This window comes from Lemur catta, chromosome 20, assembly GCF_020740605.2.
Source record: "Lemur catta isolate mLemCat1 chromosome 20, mLemCat1.pri, whole genome shotgun sequence".
Classification (NCBI taxonomy): Eukaryota; Metazoa; Chordata; class Mammalia; order Primates; family Lemuridae; genus Lemur; species Lemur catta.
The window spans coordinates 3227483-3246077 of NC_059147.1; the positions used below are offsets into that span (position 1 = coordinate 3227483).

The 18595-nt window shown below is 41.9% G+C and overlaps 1 protein-coding gene across 1 annotated transcript; it reads right to left on the reverse strand.

Annotated features, from left to right (window-relative positions):
* Window positions 1-161: 161 nt before the first annotated feature.
* DNAJA2 (DnaJ heat shock protein family (Hsp40) member A2) lies at window positions 162-18341 on the reverse strand. The gene is made up of 9 exons (XM_045533349.1): window positions 18092-18341; window positions 16737-16796; window positions 16204-16427; window positions 11136-11216; window positions 10747-10880; window positions 8450-8646; window positions 4211-4355; window positions 3955-4082; window positions 162-1930 (listed from the first exon to the last, which is right to left on the reverse strand). Exons 1-9 carry the CDS (start codon window positions 18167-18169, stop codon window positions 1739-1741), a joined length of 1239 nt encoding a protein of 412 aa, XP_045389305.1. The 5' UTR covers window positions 18170-18341; the 3' UTR covers window positions 162-1738.
* Window positions 18342-18595: the final 254 nt, after the last annotated feature.

The window sequence follows — 18595 nt, forward strand, 5'->3', positions numbered from 1 at the left end:
GGTGGTATTTATATGTACTTATTCTCCAGACAGGTGTTCTACAAAGTAGAGTGTGTGAAATAACAGATCTTAACAGGTTTTCTCCCGCATTTCCAAATTGCTTTCTTTGTTATAGTCAAAACACCTGGGTAGAAGAAGTGAAAGAAAGACTACACTGAACAACTGTTTTATAAACCTTTATTGGAAAGGCTACAAACTTCATATTGCCACTGCATTTCTTAGGCTTGAAGTGGTTGTGGGGAAGTAACCTTGGATACAGAACTACTATGCTGTTGAGTCTTGCCCAGGCTTGTCGTGGACTATTTTTGTACAACGGAGGTAGAGTGCACAAGGCTATGATAGTTTAGACCTCACAGGCCTTGATAGGGTCAGGACACCTATTTTCACTCAGGTTCTAACAGACCGAGAAATATATTTAGGCCCAGGGGTGGCATAACACATTTTTAAATTTTAGTTCTCAGTTTTCCCCTTTGTTCCTTTACAAATGTAAAATGTGTGTCTGATGTCTCTTTTTCCCCCAAATAAGTGTGTTCTAAAAGTATCTACTCTGGGAGTGGAAAGGTAAGAATCAGAACATGAAAAGAGAAACACAACATCCTTTTCATAGTTTTACCTGACTTTTCTCATACCAGCTTAAGAGTCTTACTTTTCTATAAAATATTACAGAAAATCAAAGTAATAATGCTTCCCCCAATTTCAAATATTCAACTTAATGGAGACAGAGAATCTTTAACTTAACATTTAATGAAAATAGCATTTTAACAGCTTCTATGCAGACAAGGTTTTCTATTGATTCATTGTTACCTTGTTTTTAAAAAGGGCATGGTGGTAGGGAGACAGGCCCGGGCCAGCCCCGGTGCTCAGGGCTGTAACTTAGCAGGTTACACGGCTTAGATCTCCTTGACTCTACACAGCATCAACTGAAGCCATCAAAGCCTGTTTCTACCAACCTTTTGCGTTTAAAACTACAAAATGGGCAGGTGCCTGAGACATAAGCTTCAGGCCAATGGGTTTTATGGGCTGTTTAAGAACCAGAACTAAGGATACATTCTCCAGTTTAAGGATACATTGTACAATTCTAAATATGTTCTTCCTTCTAAAAATGTGACACAAAGAATAATTTACACCAACCGCTTTTTATTATCAAGCTTCAGAAACCTTTCACAGGATGGTAAAAAAAAAAAAAAAAAAAAAAAAAAAAACCCAAAACTTTACAACCACAGCTAATATAATTTTTCCATTGTTCCCAGTCAGCTCCAAACCCATTGTGTGCAAAGCCCATTTTTTCCATGCATCTAAATGATAGATACAGGCTATGAAATTCTTTATTCTATTTGTAGCAGCTTATGCAGGTGCAGCCAAACACAAAGCTTTAGGACAAATTGTACAAACTTTACAATGTGGGATTTGAATGTAAAATATGAAACATAAAATCTACACAAAACTGATAAAAATCAAGCACAGATAGCAGGACTGAAACTTATAACCCATGTGTGAAAGGGAGTCTTGTTTCCTTTCAAGTGCTTTATTCTGCTACGGAACAGTTGAAATGAAGATGTAAAGCTTTGTGGTTAGTTTAAATTATACACTCTGTAGATACTATACCAATTTTAAAAGTTACACATAGACCAACCGATGTCCGTCAGTTCATCTGGATTGATCAGACCCTCCAGCTGGATCACTGAGAACAAATTAGGCAAATGTGGACAGAAACCCGCCCGTGCAGTCTGGCTGCAGCTTACTGATGGGCGCACTGCACTCCAGGCCCGTGGTGGCTGCTGCTTTCCTCATCAGAACTATCGTTATAGGCTTCGCGCCTCTGACCACCTCCTGAGCCTCGAGTGGTGTCAAATTCTTGAAGCTCTACCTCCTCTGTTTCTCCAATTACGTTAGGAACTTCTGGTCTAGATGGCAGAAGATCTTCTAGTTCCTTCATGAAAACAAACAAAAATCAGGTTAGTTCTATGATTTTGATTCAACTTCCCTTTTTATACAACCCAGATTCTCTGAGAGTTAAAATAGGAAGCAGACTGATCTTTGCACTGTTAAGTCAGAGACCACAGACTGATGACCCTCGTGCCAAATCTCCAGACATCTTTTGTAAAACTCATCTATTGCTTAAAAAAAAAAAAAGGAATAAGTTGCCAACATTTAAACATTGGGAAATTTCATGCCAGACATGTCCTTCTGCACCCTGCTTAGAACACCAACAGATGCAAAAGGCAGGAGTTGGGGGCCGCCCCTTCAGGTGAGGGGTCTGATCTCCAGGGAGAACCAGTCCTCTCACTGTCACCTCATACCCAGCCCGCTTTGCTCCTCCACAGTTCCCTGCTTAGCCCCACACTCACACCAGCAATCTTTGATGCCCAAAAAACCAGAAAAACCCATCAATCACACAAATATTCAAAAGGCAAGATTTCATTTTTTCCTCCAACTTCCATTTTTGCATTCATTAAATGAAGACAGCGGTATCTCTAGAAATGCTCTGCACTGTTTCCATACCAGCCCTCTCTCCCAGGTGTGACCAGCTATTCATCTGTACGTGGATGTCCTGCAGATACATCCAACTCCGTGTGTCTAAAAGGCAATTATCATCTTCCTTCCTACCCTCCTACGCCTGTTTTTCCTCCTCTATTCTGTCTTGGCAAATTGCAGCACCAGAATCCAGGATGTCATGCTCCATATCTACTCCTTCTAACCCCTTATTCATTTTTTTTGCTCGTTTGTTTTCGAGACAGGGTCTCTCTGTTGCCCAGGCTGGAATGCAGTGGCAGGATCATAGGTCACTGTAGCCTCAAACTCCTGGCTTCAAGTGATCCTCCCATAAAAAGCAAAATTTTAAATTGTGTGATCTAATCTTAGCACCAAAAACAAACTGCAGGTGACAAAGCAACTATTAAGAAACTTGGGGCCGGGCGCGGTGGCTCACGCCTGTAATCCTAGCCCTCTGGGAGGCCGAGGCGGGTGGATCGCTCGAGGTCAGGAGTTCGAGACTAGCCTGAGCAAGAGCGAGACCCCGTCTCTACTAAAAATAGAAAACAAATTATCTGGCCAACTAAAAATACATATAGAAAAAATCGGCCAGGCATGGTGGCACATGCCTGTAGTCCCAGCTACTCGAGAGGCTGAGGCAGGAGGATCGCTTGAGCCCAGGAGTTTGAGGTTGCTGTGAGCTAGGCTGACGCCACGGCACTCACTCTAGCCCGGGCAACAGAGCGAGACTCTGTCTCAAAAAAAAAAAAAAAACAACAAACTTGGGGCCGGGCACACCTGTAATACTAACACTTCAGGATGCCAACGCAGAAGGAATGCTTCAGGCCAGGAGTTCGAGACCAGCCTGAGCAAGAACAAGACCCTCTCCCACCCAACACACAGACACACACAAAATAGAAAAGTTAGCCAGCCGTAGTGGTATGTGCCTGTAGTCCCAGCTACTCAGGAGGCTGAGGTGGGAGGATCACTTGAGTTCAGTAGCTCGAGGCTGCAGTGAGCTATGATTGCGCCACTACACTCTAGCCTGAACAACACAGCAAGACCCTGACTCTAAAAAAATTTTTTAAAAATAAAAAACTTGGGCCAGGCGCAGTGGCTCACGCCTGTAATCCTAGCCCTCTGGGAGGCCGAGGTGGGTGGATCACTCGAGGTCAGGAGCTCGAGACCAGCCTGAGCGAGACCCCGTCTCTACTAAGAATAGAGATAAAAATTATCTGGACAACTAAAAATATATATAGAAAAAAATTAGCTGGGCATGGTGGCGCATGCCTGTAGTCCCAGCTACTCAGGAGGCTGAGGCAGTAGGATGGCTTAAGCCCAGGAGTTTGAGGTTGCTGTGAGCTAGGCTGACGCCACGGCACTCACTCTAGCCCAGGCAACAAAGTGAGACTCTGTCTCAAAAAAAAAAAAAACAAAAAAAACTTGGTAGACAGCTGTTGCTTAAATTTAAAGAACACTTACAGAAAGCTTATCTGGGTTGATCCAGTTGTTTTCAGGAAATTGCACGTCGAACTTTATGTAAAGATCACCTTTTTCAAAGGGATTACGATACTGTGGCATTCCTTCACCTCGAACGACGCGGACACACCCTATTATTTAAGTAAAAAGGAGATGATTAAGAATTTTACCCAAGTCTCTTTTGAGAGTTACCCACTATAAAAAATTACAAAACTGTAAGAACACATGAAAATCTGGATCAGATAAAATCAAGATTTACCTGGTTCAATTACTTTGCCAGGGGGGTATTTCACCACAATCTGACGTCCATCAAGGTGCTTAAATGTGAACTGAAATCCACACAGAGCTTCAACAAGTCCTATTTTATATGTCATATGCAAATCATTCCCATCTCTCTGAAATACCTATAAATAAAGCACAGAAGAAACATTTTTTTCTTAAAATTATGGAGCCATGCCCTGTTGCATTATGTTCCTGAGTCAATTTCGAAACCTTAATTCTATCATTCACTATAAAAGCCAAATTGCCACTGTGCCTAATCCGCTCAATACATACTAGGAAAGCTAGCTATTTCCAAGCTAGAAACTTCTAAAAGAACATATGCTTGAACTGGGATAGCAATGGCATATGAGAGCAACAGAGCTGAGGACTCAACACCACCAGGTATATTCTGCAGTTATGGCCACTTTCTGATTCTGTCTCTGGGCAAAAAGATACCAAAAGCCTAGAGGGCTTCCACAGAACAGGCTCACCCTGGGGTACTCACTGGACATATGATCATTAACAGGGAAACGGGAAGGGGGTCCAAGCTCAACATAAAAAAGTTCAACCAGTAATGCTCACAGAGTAAAGTGAAGGGGCTCAGTACCACGCTTCGTGCATGTACAAACAAGCTGTACCTCGACAAAACTTGCTTAGATGAGTGTCAACTTAAATTTTAGAGATGGGGTCTTGCTATGTTGCCCAGGCAGGTCTTGAATTCCTAGGCTCCAGCAATCCTCCTGCCTCGGCCACCCAAAGTGCTGGGATTATAGGTGTGAGCCATCAAGCAGAAGAATGTAAATTAAATAGCAAATACTAAAGTTGGGTCATTCAATATTACACTATTTAAGCCTAGGTAATGCTAAAGGTACTGAATAAGCACCAAGAATGTTTCTGAGTTTTCAGTGTGTAGGAAAAATACATCCAATTTCTCACATGCTCAACCCATATTTTTTGCTTAGTAGAATTTAAACTTAAATTTTTGAAATTTAAGATCAAAAACGGCAGTGAAAGACCGCATTGATTTCTTTCAATATAATAGCCTCTCTTCTACCTTGGCTGGTTCATTTAGAGGAAATTTGAAAGGCAGGCTCTTTTCCTAAGTTATTCTCTTAAATTTACCCATTAAACAAAGTGAAACCATTATATTAACCAGGGCTTCTGAGCGTGGCTCTGGATCAGCAGCCACAGCAACACCAGGAAACTTGCTAGGAACACACGTTCTTGGGCCCCACTCCCTATCTACTGCTAGAAACCATGGAGGTAGAGCACAGCAATCTGTGGTTTTAACAAGCCCTCCAGGAAATTCGTGTATGGTAAAGTCTGAGAAAAAAGTCAGTGTTTTGTTATCTATGTACAGATACTCAAGTGTTCCTCACAATGGAACAATAAGGTTGTTTAATGCAGGACTTTTCAATGCAGGACTCTTAAAATGGAAGAATACTATAAAATGCCCATGTTCCAAGAACCACCTTCTACCAAATATCTTTTAGTTAAAGCTGAATTAGAAGCAGGGAAGTGGAAGGGATACCACATTCTTGTACAGGAGAGTTCAACTGAAATAATTTCACCAGCATGGTGGCTCACACCTATAATCCTAGCACTCTGGGAGGCCAAGGTGGGAGGATCAGTTGAGGCCAGGAGTTCGAGACCACCCTGGGCAACATAGTGAGAACCCGTCTCTACAAAAAATCTGAAAATTAGCTGGGTATGGTGGTGCACTCCTGTAGTCCCAGCTACTCTGGAGGCTGAGGCAGAAGGATCGCCTGAGCCCATGAGTCAAGGCTGTAGTGAGCAATGATGATGCCACTGTACTCTAACCCAGGAAACAGAGCAAGATCATGTCTCAAAAAAAAAGAAGAAAAAAAAAGAAAGTGATTTCAATTAAGAAAAAAAAATCTCAGGGTGGTTGTCAGGGTGAAGGAGCTAGACAATTTGATGCTGAAGTTTAAACAGAGATATAAGCAAGAATGCCAGAGAGTTTTTAAAAAATAAGATTAATGAAGAGGGAGACTACCCAAGCACCAGAGAGTAAAACACTGAAAAGTTGTAATTTCTGAAAAGCAAAAGTGCAGACTACAGAGGAATAGCTAACATCACCAGATACTGTGGTTCTGTGCTGTACAAATGCACTCTGGTAGACAGACCACTGAAAACCACAAACAGGCATACTGAATAGGCAAGAAGGTGAATATACAGGATATAGTACTCTCAAAATTGAATGGTTTTTTTTTTTTTTTTTTTGAGACAGAGTCTCACCTGTTGCCCGGGCTAGAGTGCTGTGGCGTTAGCCCAGGTCACAGCAACCTCAGACTCCTGGGTTCAAGCAATCCTCCTGCCTCAGCCTCCCGAGTAGCTGGGACTACAGCCATGCACCACCATGCTTGGCTAATTTTTTCTATATATTCTTAGTTGTCCGGCTAATTTCTTTCTATTTTTAGTAGAGACAGGGTCTCACTCTTGCTCAGGCTGGTCTTGAACTCCTGACCTTGAGCAATCCTCCCACCTCAGCCTCCCAGAGTGCTAGGATTACAGGCGTGAGCCACCATGCCTGGCCAAAATTGAAGAAATTTAATGTTTTCTGATCAGATTTACAGTGTTAAAGCCACAGCACCCACCCTAATCTTATTATAGCCATTTAGGTATTACTGAGACCTTGCCTCAAAAAAAAAAAAAAATCAGTAAAAAATGAAATAAAATAAAATACAGTTCGCCAGGCATGGTGGCTCACGCCTGTAATCCTAGCACTCTGGGAGGCCGAGGCGAGTGGATTATTTGAGCTCAGGAGTTCGAGACCAGCCTGAGAAAGAACTTGTCTCTACTAAAAATAGAAAGAAATTAGCCAGACAACTAAAAATATATATAGAAAAAATTAGCCAGGCATGGTGGCGCACGCCTGTAGTCCCAGCTACTCAGGAGGCTGAGGCAGGAGGATTGCTTGAGCCCAGGAGTTTGAGGTTGCTGTGAGCTAGGCTGACGCCACGGCACTCTAGCCCAGGCAATAGGTGAGACTCTGTCTCAAAAAAAAAATACAGTTTAACCTACACATAAGCAGACTTCTGAATTATTTAGCTATCTTTCCATCTTTCTGCCTCTTTCTTATTCCTCGTATGGTAGAATATGCACAGCAGGCAAGATTGAAAAAATGGTAGCTAAAACGTCAAGAAATAATCTTGTAAGAGTCACAAGTATTTTAGCCTACAAGACCCTAATACAGAATCCTAGAAATTCCTCTTATTTTTTAGCAATCTAGAACACCCTTGCCATTTGTATGTTTGTAATAACCATGACGAGCCAAAATACATAGTAATTTATAGCTTTGCTGAAGCATGAAGTGTGACTAGTATACCCTGAAAGGGAGTCTGCGGAGCAAGTCACAACCTTGTGAGGGAGTATGAACTCCTAGTATCTGCATCTCAACATGGCTTTGTTGTTCTCCATTGGATGCTTGAAGTGATTTTAAAAATTTACCCAATTTGTAGAAATGACCATCAAATAGGAGAAAATTTTAGTGTAACCTAAAAAAGTGGTTAACTTGTGATGTAAAGACTTTCAGAAGAAAGCTTGAATAAATGGGATCAGGTACAAAGACTTCCTGTCAAATCCATTTACTCAGGAATCCGGATGATTACTGATTACTGATGGGGTATTTCATGAATAACTCTCAGTATATTCTTTATGAATAAAAGTCCACAGTGTACTATATGGACATTAGAAAATACAGGTGCAATATTTTAATCAAAATGACATATATAGACCATATTCTTCAGAAACTTTTAAAAAAATACATTTCAAAAACCCCAGAACCCTTTTCTTCAAGGAAAGGTCACCTGGCTACCCAGTAAGTAACACAGAGCAAGAGAAAAGTGCTGAGGAATGAAGGCCTGTCCACTAACCACCCATCCAAGGAGGCTGCTTTACACCATCTGGTCCAGTGCCTCTATGTTCATAAACAAGGCAACTGAGGTACAGAGAGAATAGGATTACTTAAGGTTACACTGCTAACCAGCCGCCCAGCTGGGATTGCAATCGGCTCCCACAGTGCTTTTGATTCCACCTGCCCTGTTAGTCTTACACCAGTCAGTCTTATGCCTTAGCTCTGCTCCTTAACAACTCTGTCTATATTCAGTGTTGTTCCAGGGAACTCAAACAGATCTAACCTATTTCTCACAAGCAAGAGTCACTCATGAATAACAGAAAATACAAAAACAAAGCAAACTAAAAATAGGGAAATTACCTCATGCTCCTTCTCTTGTAGCAAAAGAACGATGTCTCCCGGCTCCACTCCCGGGGCCTGGTCTGCCTCCCCAGTGAACGTGATCCTTTGCCCATGCTTCATGCCTTTGTCTACGTGGACTTCAAGAATTTTGACTTCTTTAATCACCTTCTTCCCCTCACATTTTTTACAGCGGTCCTTTTCATTAATTACCTCTCCTGGAAAGAGAGGTCATTGAAACTTCCAGCAAGGGAACTATACTGCATTCTTAAGTAAAACAGGTCTTGGCAATACCCTCATTTATTAAATACGTTTTCTGAGTTTCTTTTAATACCCAAATTTTCGTCTAAAGTACAATTCTGAATAACAAAAACTCACATTTTTCTGCAGGCTACCTGAAGGAACCAGCTACCAGCTATTCCAGAATGTAACGTATCTTAACACTCTGGGATCCTGACTTTACCTCCTAAAAATAAAACAAAGCCTGAGGATCAAGGAAACAAAAATGGGTAGTCAGGTGCTTGGGGCTTCTACAACTGCTTCCTTTTTTTTTTTTTTAGACAGAATCTCACTCCGTTGCCCGGGCTAGAGTGCCATGGCATCAGCCTAGCTCACAGCAACTTCAAACTCCTGGGCTCAAGCAATCCTGCCTCAGCCTCCCGAGTAGCTGGGACTACAGGCATGCACCATCATGCCCAGCTAATTTTTTTTTTCTATATATATTTTTAGTTGTCTATATAATTTCTTTCTATTTTTAGTAGAGATGGGGTCTCGCTCTTGCTCAGGCTGGTCTCGAACTCCTGAGCTCAAACGATCCACCTGCCTCGGCCTCCTAGAGTGCTAGGATTATAGGCGTGAGCCACCATGCCCGGCCTATAATTGCTTCTTCAGGAAAGGGTTTTATTTTCAGTTTTAGTTTCATGTAAGTTTAACAATGGACAAAGACAACCCAAATAAAAACTTAAATATCCTTTATGGCTCCTTATTAAATTGTATAGTTGAACTAGAATTTATTTATTTCATAGGCTAAGAGCCGTCCAGCTGTTCTACTTTGGGTCTTCCTTTCATGTAGGTACACTATCATTTCCCAAACCAATTAGAGATGGCTGAATTTTAGCTGGCACTGAGTACGTCCGTACCATGTTTAGGACAACACAGATTTTCTCTTCCATGTATCTGTCTGAGATATTTGATTATGGTAATAATAAAATCAAACTGAAGTTGTACATAGTATAGTACGGAAAAAATAGCACCGTTGATTACTGCCACGTTTTAATGCTTAGAAAATGTATATAATCGATGACTTCAGGGACATTTTTAGAACAGTACTTTTTTTGAAAAGTATAATCTGCAAAACACTAGTTCTTCAAAATGATAATTGTACAGTGGAAGAGATTTCAGTCAACATTGGTTTCTGGATAGCAGGAATTGTTAACAGCTTTAATAAGGTCAAATGCATAGAGACTCTAAAGGAAGGGAGTATAACACGCAGATTTTCAAAATCAACTCGTCACTTCCAACAGCAATTGCAAAAGGACACTCTAGAACTGTACTGTCTGCTATGGTAGCCACTAGCCACCTGCAGCTATTTAAATTTAAGTTTAATTAAAATTAAAGATTCACTTCCTCAGTAACATTAGCCACACTTTAAGTGCTCAATAACCACAGGTGACAAGTGGCTACCATACCAGACATTGGAGACATAGAACATCTGCAACATCGCAGAAAACATATTCTCCAGATAGCACAGCTGCTGAATAGGGGCTTCACACGGGCCAAACTGGGAAAGCGACTTGCTTTTGTACATAGTTCTATTAGAACACAGCCACATTCGTTTGTTTACAAACTGTGGCTATAAAAGCACTAAAAGGTTAGATAGAGGTGAATAGTTATGACAGAAACTATTCCACCAAACAAAGCCTAAAATACTTGGAGCTTCAATCCCAATATCCACCCTCAATAGCTAACTAAAGCTTACGGTAAAATCCTCCACATATCAGAATAACTAAACAATTTGCTTGTCTCCTCCTTTATCAAACATAACTTTTGAAAATACAAAGGGACAAATAATCATCTTGCTCACCTTTTTGGAATTAAAAAGACTAACCTTTCATTGAACATAACACAAATTTGCTGTTTTCCTGTGTTCACTGGATACACACATAATGGAATAATTATTTTCACTTTTTAGAAAAATTTCGTATTTTTTCTTTAATAAGATGAATACAAATACTCTTTTAAAAGAGAATTATAAACCTCTCCAATTTCTGCATTCCCAAACCATCCCAACACGAAAGCAGAAGGACTGGCACAGATACCTTCTCCATTGCAGTCAGAGCACACCGACTGCATCTGCTGCACCATTCCCGGAGCCAGCTGTCTTATCATGATGCGCACGCCTCGGCCTCGACAAGCATTGCACTTCTGAACAGCTCCAGACTTTCCACCTTGGCTAAAGCAAGCAAAAGTAGCAATTAGGTTTTTCCTGATAGACCATTCCAGTAAGGCATGACAAACAAGCATTGTGCTTTCACCTTCATTTTCAACCCCCAACAACTAACATTTAAAATGACTTTCAGAAGCATCAGAAAACGTTCTTTTGGATATTAACTTTTAAATTATGAGCAATTTATACCCGGTATAGACTTTCAGCATGTCACTGAAAGAAGAGACAAAACATACTGCATAAACCAGAACACATACTTACCCACTGCATGCACTACAGAGTACATTCTTGCTAAGTTGTAGTTTGGTTGTCTTGCCATTATACAGATCTTCTAAGGATACTCTGGAGGAGAAAAGAATCAGGTTCAAACAAACTTTGCCATGTTTCATTAAATACTAGATATAAATGATAGCTGATACAACAAATTCCACTGGCTGGGCGCGGTGGCTCACGCCTGTAATCCTAGCACTCTGGGAGGCCGAGGCAGGCCGGATTGTTTAAGCTCAGGAGTCCGAGACCAGCCTGAGCAAGAGCGAGACCCCGTCTCTACTAAAAAACAGAAAGAAATTAACCGGACAACTAAAAAAATATATATAAAAAATTAGCCGAGCATGGTGGTTACTCGGTAGGCTGAGGCAGGAGGATCGCTTGAGCCCAAGAATTTGAGGTTGCCATGAGCTAGGCTGATGCCACGGTACTCTAGCCTGGGCAATGGAGTGAGACTCTGTCTCAAAAATAAATAAATAAATAAATAAAAAATAAATAAAATCTCTTTCAGTAGCACAGGTTGTGTACACCTTATCTAAAATACTTGGGACTGGAAGCATTTTGCATTTTTTCAAATTTTCAAACATTTGCATATACATAATGAGGTATCTTGGGGACAGATCCAAATTTAACATTCATTTATGTTTCACATATACCTTATACACATAGCCTGAAAGTAATTCTATACAATATTTTCAATAATTTTGAGCACAAAATTTGTGTTAAATACTTATTTTTTTTCTTTACTGCCAGTTTTCAGAATCATGTGTTAAGTTCTTAAAAAAAATTTTTATTTTATAGAGATAGGGGACTTGCTATGTTACTCAGGCTGGTCTTGACCTCCTGGCCTCAATCAATCCCCTGCCTTGGCCTCCCAAAGTGCTAGGCTCACAGGCATGAGGCACCATGTCTTGGCCTCATGTGTTTGGCCTCATGTGTTAAGTACTTATGTGTGGAATTTTCCACTTGTGGCATCATGTCTGTGCCCACAAAGTTTCAGATTCTGAAGCAGTTCAGATTTCAGATTAGGGATGCTCAATCTACAATGATTTACTTTAAAATCCTGGGAGAGGAACAAAAAAAATAGTTAAAAATATTTTACAAAGCACCTGTGGTATTTTGTTGTACTCAAACTTTCTCAAAATTATTTCAAGTTCTAACGTTTTAGGCAGTATAAGAATAACATGCTTATAGACAAAACATTACCAATAACACTTCCAAATAATGACATATGTACACCTTAGCCTTAGAAAAAAGCACTTGTTGCATCTGTCCTTCACTCTCTTTGCAAGAACTTTTAACCAATCTTTAAAAAAAAAAAAAATAGGTTCTTCCTATTCAATATAGCACTGGAAACAAAAAAAAGAAAAAAGAATTTTTTTTTTTTTTTGCCCAGGCTAGAGTGCCATGGTGTCAGCCTAGCTCACAGCAACCTCAAACTCCTGGGCTTAAGCAATCCTTCTGCCTCAGTCTCCCTGGTAGCTGGGACTACAGGCATGCACCGCCATGCCCGGCTAATTTTTTCTATATATTTTTAGTTGGCCCACTAATTTCTTTCTATTTTTAGTAGAGAAGGGGTCTCCTTCTTGTTCAGGCTGGTCTCGAACTCCTGACCTCGAGCGATCCTCCCGCCTCGGCATCCCAGAGTGCTAGGATTACAGGCGTGAGCCACTGTGCCTGGCCGAAAAAAGAAAATTTTAAAATAGGTCTTTCCCCCTCTACATACTAAATTACAATTAATACGCAAAACCTCTATCACTAGAAGTCAGAAAAGTCCACACTTCAACATGGCCAAGGAAGGAAAAATGCAGGTAAATTTTGGCAAAGCTGGCACTCTCCACCAATGGGACCTAAATTGGCACAATCTTTCTACAAGGCAATTTAGTTGTATTTATCAGCCTTAAAACACTTGCCTGGCTGGGAATTTCCGCCAAAGAGACAAAGCTGATGTAAAGATACTCATAGCAGTATTATTTTTTACAAAAAAACCATGGCAACACCATAATGCATAATAATGCATTGGCAGCAATGTAGTTAATAATTTGGTTTCCCCCTTCTTGTTGTGTTCTAAAACCTCTTCTAGTAGTACAGGTTGCATATCTCTTATCCAAAACGCTTGGGACCAGAAGCATTTTGGACTTTGGATCTTTTCCAAAATGAAGTGCGAATGATTGATTAAATCACAGAATGGAGTACTGCTGTAAAGCTACCCAAAATGAAATGTTTGTAATAACAGGAAAATTTTAAATGTTAAAAGAAAACAGCAAAAAACTGCCTTTACTGTATAATACAAAAAAATTTTTAAATATGAAGAGCCATAAGGTGCAGCAAGCACTTTCTTCACCTTATTTACTTTTTAGCCCATTCCTGTATCAAAATATGAAATAACCAACCTATATTGTACAAATACTACTTTTGGAATGGTATCCAAATAATTTACTTCTGAGGGTAAATTTTTTTATTAATAAAATATAAACTTAATGATTTACGGAGGAGGCTCAAAATAACAGACTACACATGACTTCCTCTAATTTACTCAAATGTATAAACTAGATACTATGAAATACTTTGAATAAGCACTTGAACTTCAGTTGCTGGCATTTGCTAACAAAACCATTTCTCAGTACCTGAAAAAATTAACAGGGTAAAAGACCTCATAGATTTTGCAAAGTGAAATGGCTATTTTCATATTATACAGGTCTTGTGGGTTCGCAGCCTAAGATCAAGGTCAGACACCATTCATATGTTGGCAGGTTAACGTCAGGCTGGAAGCCAGTAAGCTCCATGGAAACCAATTTAAGAGCATTCACGCTGAAGATCAAGTAATGAGTGACTATAACACGTAAACAAATTAGGCAGATAAGGCCAGCAGATAAATCCTAGCACTCTGGGAGGCTAAGGCGAGAGGACTGCTTGAACTCAGGAGTTCGAGATCAGCCTGAGCAAGAGCAAAACCGCATCTCTACTAAAAACAGAAAAATTAGCCTGGCATGGTGGTGGGCAATGGGCACCTGTAGTCCCAGCTACTTGGGAGGCTGAGGCAAGAGGATTGCTTGGGCCAGGAGTTTGAGAGTGCAGTGAGCTAGGCTGATGCCACAGCACTCAAGTCTGGGTAACAGAGCAAGACTCTGCCCCTCCCCCCAAAAAACAAAACAAACAAACAAAACACAAATTAGGCAGACAGTCACTCACTTTGTTTTTAAATAAAAAGTAGCTTGGAAGATTTACATATTTCAAAAAATAGGTGGGGCGTGGTGGCTCACGCCTGTAATCCTGGCACTCTGGGAGGCCAAGGCAGGAGGATTGCTCAAGGTCAGGAGTTCAAGACCAGCCTGAGCAAGAGTGAGACCCCCGTCTCTACCAAAAATAGAAAGAAATTATCTGGACAACTGAAGATATATATATAGAAAAAATTAGCTGGGCATGGTGGCACATGCCTGTAGTCCCAGCTACTTGGGAGGCTGAGGCAGAAGGATCGCTTGAGCCCAGGAGTTTAGAGGTCGTTGTGAGCTAGGCTAACGCCACAGCACTCTAGCCCGGGCAACAAAGCGAGACTCTTAGGGGGAAAAAAAAAATTAATCTTCACACTTGAAATTTTAAGTCATATAACAAGTAGCCTCAGAACCATATGACAAAACCATCTTCTGGTGCTGTGAAAACGGGACAGCTATATGCAGAAGAATGAAACAGGACCCCAATCTCTCGCCATATGCAAAAATTAATTCAAGATGGATAACAGACTTAAGGGTAAGGCATGAAACCATAAAAATTCTAGAAGAAAATATAGGGAAAAACTCTTCTAGATATTAGCCTAGGCAAAGAATTTTTAACTAAGACCCCAGAGACAAATAGAGCAACAACAAACACAAATAAATGGGACTTGATTAAATTAAAAAGCTTTTGAACAGCAAAGGAAATAATCAACAGAGTAAATAAACCTACAGAATAGGAGAAAATATTTGCAAACTATGCATCCAATAAAGGGCTAACACCCAGAATCTACAAATAACTCAAACAAATCAGCAAGAAAAAAAACAACTCCATTAAAAAGTGGGCAAAAGACATGAACAGAAGTTTTTCAAAAGATAGACAAATGGTCAAAAAACATGGAAAAATGCTCACTCTCACTAATCAGGGATATGCAAATTAAAACAATGAGATACCACCATATCCCTGTCAGAATGGCCATTACTAAAAAGTCAAAAAACAATAGATGCTGGCATGGATGCAGAGAGAAAGGAACACTCATACAGTATTGGTGGGACTGCAAATTAGTACAACCTCTATGGAAAACAGTATGGAGAGTCCTCAAAGAAATAAATGTAGACTTACCATTTGACCCAGCTATCTCAGTACTGGGCTATCTACCCAAAGGAAAAGAAGTCATTTAATCAAAAAGACACCTGCACTCTAATTTTTATCACAGCACAATTCACAATTGCAAAGATGTGGAATCAACCTAAGTGCCCATCAATTCATGGGTGGATTAAGAAAATACGGTGTATGTATGCCATGAAGTAACTACTCAGCCAAAAAAAGGGAATGAAATAATGTCTTTTGCAGCAACTTAGACAGAACTAGAGATGATCATCCTAAGCAAAATATCTCAGGAATGGTAAAACAAACAACACATGGACTCTCCAACAATTGGGAGCTAATCCATGGGCACACACGGTCATAAAGAGATGTAAAGGTCATTGGAAATCAAGAAGGCGGGGAAGAGGGAAAAAAACTTACCTATCCGGTACAATGAACATTATTTGGGTGATAGGCACACTTAAGCATTATAAAAACAATCCATGTAACAAAAACATTTGTACCCCTTTAATATTTTGAAATAAAACAAAAAACAAAAAACAACCTTCTTACTCAGTAAGAAAAAAAAATCAACCATCCTTTTAAGATCTGTAGCAAAGCACAAACATCCAGATTATGAAATTCCATTTAATCACCCAATGAAGACAGTAAGGCAAATGAAAGATTTTTTTTCTAATAAAGAATAAAACATTCTATGATACTTTTATGTTCTATTGAGTGTAACCACTTGAAAAAAGATATTCACTTGAGTGGATGCATCATGTCTTCTCCTCTTCTTCTGCCATTTCGACTTCTATTTTGATTACTCATGAAGCCGAACAAACCCCCACCAAAAATGTGAGAGAAGATATCGTCCATGCCACCACCTCCTCCGCTACCTTCCCGAAGACCTTGTTCTCCGTATCTGTCATATAGTTCCCGCTTCTCAGGATTTGACAGTACTTCATATGCAAAACTTATTTCTTTAAACTATAAAGAAAAAGTAAAAATGAAAACAATTAGATTTTCAAATAGCAGAGTGGAAAAAGGCCACAGGAACCCAGAATCCACTCCATTCTAATAAAAGCTGTAAGTTACCTTTGGCTTATTCTCGTCCTATTTACCACCTATTGCTACTCAGAATGTTAGTATTCCTATTACAAAGCTAAAATACTCTTAACATAAAAATATGCCTCTATCAGCACAGTTGGATTTTTCCTACAACATTGCTTTTTTCAAGGAGGGCAATTAAAGTTTAAAACTAAGACCTGGGAAATAAAAAAGTTCCAAAAAACTTACTTTGTCTCCAGCATTTGGATTCTTATCAGGATGGTATTCCTTGGCTAACTTTCTGTATGCCTTTGAAAATGGATAAAAAAAAAAGTTACATACATACAAACGTCAGTTTAAAAGGTTTGTGATAACTTAATATTCACTTTTCTAAGAAGCAATGTTCTAAAGCCATAACCTTCCAAAAATACCCTCTATTCACCTGGATTGTTTGGCATTTTCCATCTCAACGTTGTTTACTCACGAACATAATATAACAAATTAGACAGTAGTTATACTTGAAAATAGGTTATACTGAAGTAAAAACCAGATAAAGTGCTGAAACAATGTCACAGACAAGAACAAAATATTGAAACATTACTCCGTATTTTCACTATTGCTAAGCTAAGAATCCCTGCTCATGATGGTTCCTGCCTTCTCTCCAACTGTAACATCAGGAAAAAGTCAAGAAAGTCTTGGTGAGTGTCTTTAGTTGTTTTATTTGCACGTGGCCGTAGTGAAGCTCCATACACTCTCAACCAGGTGGTTGAACATGCAGCAGTTAAGTCTTCATTCACTGACTCGAGAATTATATAATACCGACTAGCATTTCCGGTAAGGTAACAGGAAGTTCCCTTTACTCTCAACCGCACTCGTCCCACTGCCTAAGGAACATTCTCATTTTTCTTAGCTTACGAAGCCAGATAGTCTTAGCCCCGTGAGGATGCTGCGGGGCCTAATTAAATGCCTCAAGTGCTTTGAAATCCTGAGATGAAAGATTTCGCAGCATTGCAAAGAGCGATAATAAAGCCCTCTATTTTTGGCGAACACTCAGGGGTCTGGCTGGGACCCCGGCGTGTTCCTGAAGCGGGTGCGGGACACAGGGTACCTGCGCACGGAACAAGGCACCCGCACAGCCCCGCGCTACCCCAGGTCAGTGGCGGGGGCGGCCTCGACCTCCAGCCGCTCCGCCCCGCGGGCCCTACACTCGGCGCCGGCGCTCTCGGCGCGGGCAGCTTCTCCCCGGGGGCCGGATGCGCCGGACACCTCGGCCCGACCTGTTTTTCCGAGGTGGGGACCTCGGCGCGAGGACGGCCGGTCGGGCTGTTGGCTCCCGGGAGCGCCCGGCCTCCGGCGCTGGCCCGGGCAGGGAGGGAGGGAGGGTTTTCGCGGCGTCTGCGCAGGGGTCAGTTTTACTCGCTGTATCTGCGGGCGGGCGGGCGGCGCCGGCGGCCCAAGGTCAGCCGAGGCCGGAGCGCGCGGCCCGAGCAGAGGCCCGTCCCGCCACTGCCGGCCCGCGGACGGTCCCGGAACGCGGCCTGGCAGCCCCGGGCGCACAGGCCCCGCGCCCCACACACCCGCCCGGACGGCCTTCTCCCCGGTACCTTCTTCAGCTCGTTCTCGCTGGCGCCGGGCGGCACGCCCAGGATGTCGTACAGCTTCGTGTCGGCCACGTTCGCCATGGCGGCAGCCGGGCAGCGATCAGGCAGGAAGGCGGCGGAGCCGGGCCCACAAGAGGCGTCGGCAGCGGCACAGGCCGAGAGAGACAGCGAGGGGGAAGCGGGGCAGGGACTGAACTTTGACCCGACGCACAGCGCGTCGTGACGTCGCTGCGCGGAGCCCGCCCCCTAGCGCTCCGGGCTAGGCCTGCGGCGTTAGAGGGGCGGGTGACGGTGGGGCTGCGGGCTGCGGGCTGCCTGTGCCGCGGGGCGGCCGCAGGGCGGCTTCGGTAGAAAATCTGGACGAACTGGCTACGGCGGTCCCCAGGAATCGTTTTCTCCGAAAGGCGGTTATTGCGGGGGTCGCATGTTTAACGCCCGCCTCACTGAGCGCCAGGGATGAAAGGCCGACGCCGCCCGGTCCGCTGGCTTCTAGTGCGGCGGGGAGGA

Bases quoted from the DNA above. Each gene is read 5' to 3' on its own strand.
- DNAJA2 (XM_045533349.1), bottom strand. From the start codon at position 18,169: ATGGCGAACGTGGCCGACACGAAGCTGTACGACATCCTGGGCGTGCCG. The intron at 16,428-16,736 runs GTAAGTTTTTTG...TTTTCTTTATAG, and splicing joins ATCCAAATGCTGGAGACAAA to TTTAAAGAAATAAGTTTTGC. The intron at 11,217-16,203 runs GTGAATATCTTT...TTTCTCCTCCAG, and splicing joins GACATGATGCATCCACTCAA to AGTATCCTTAGAAGATCTGT.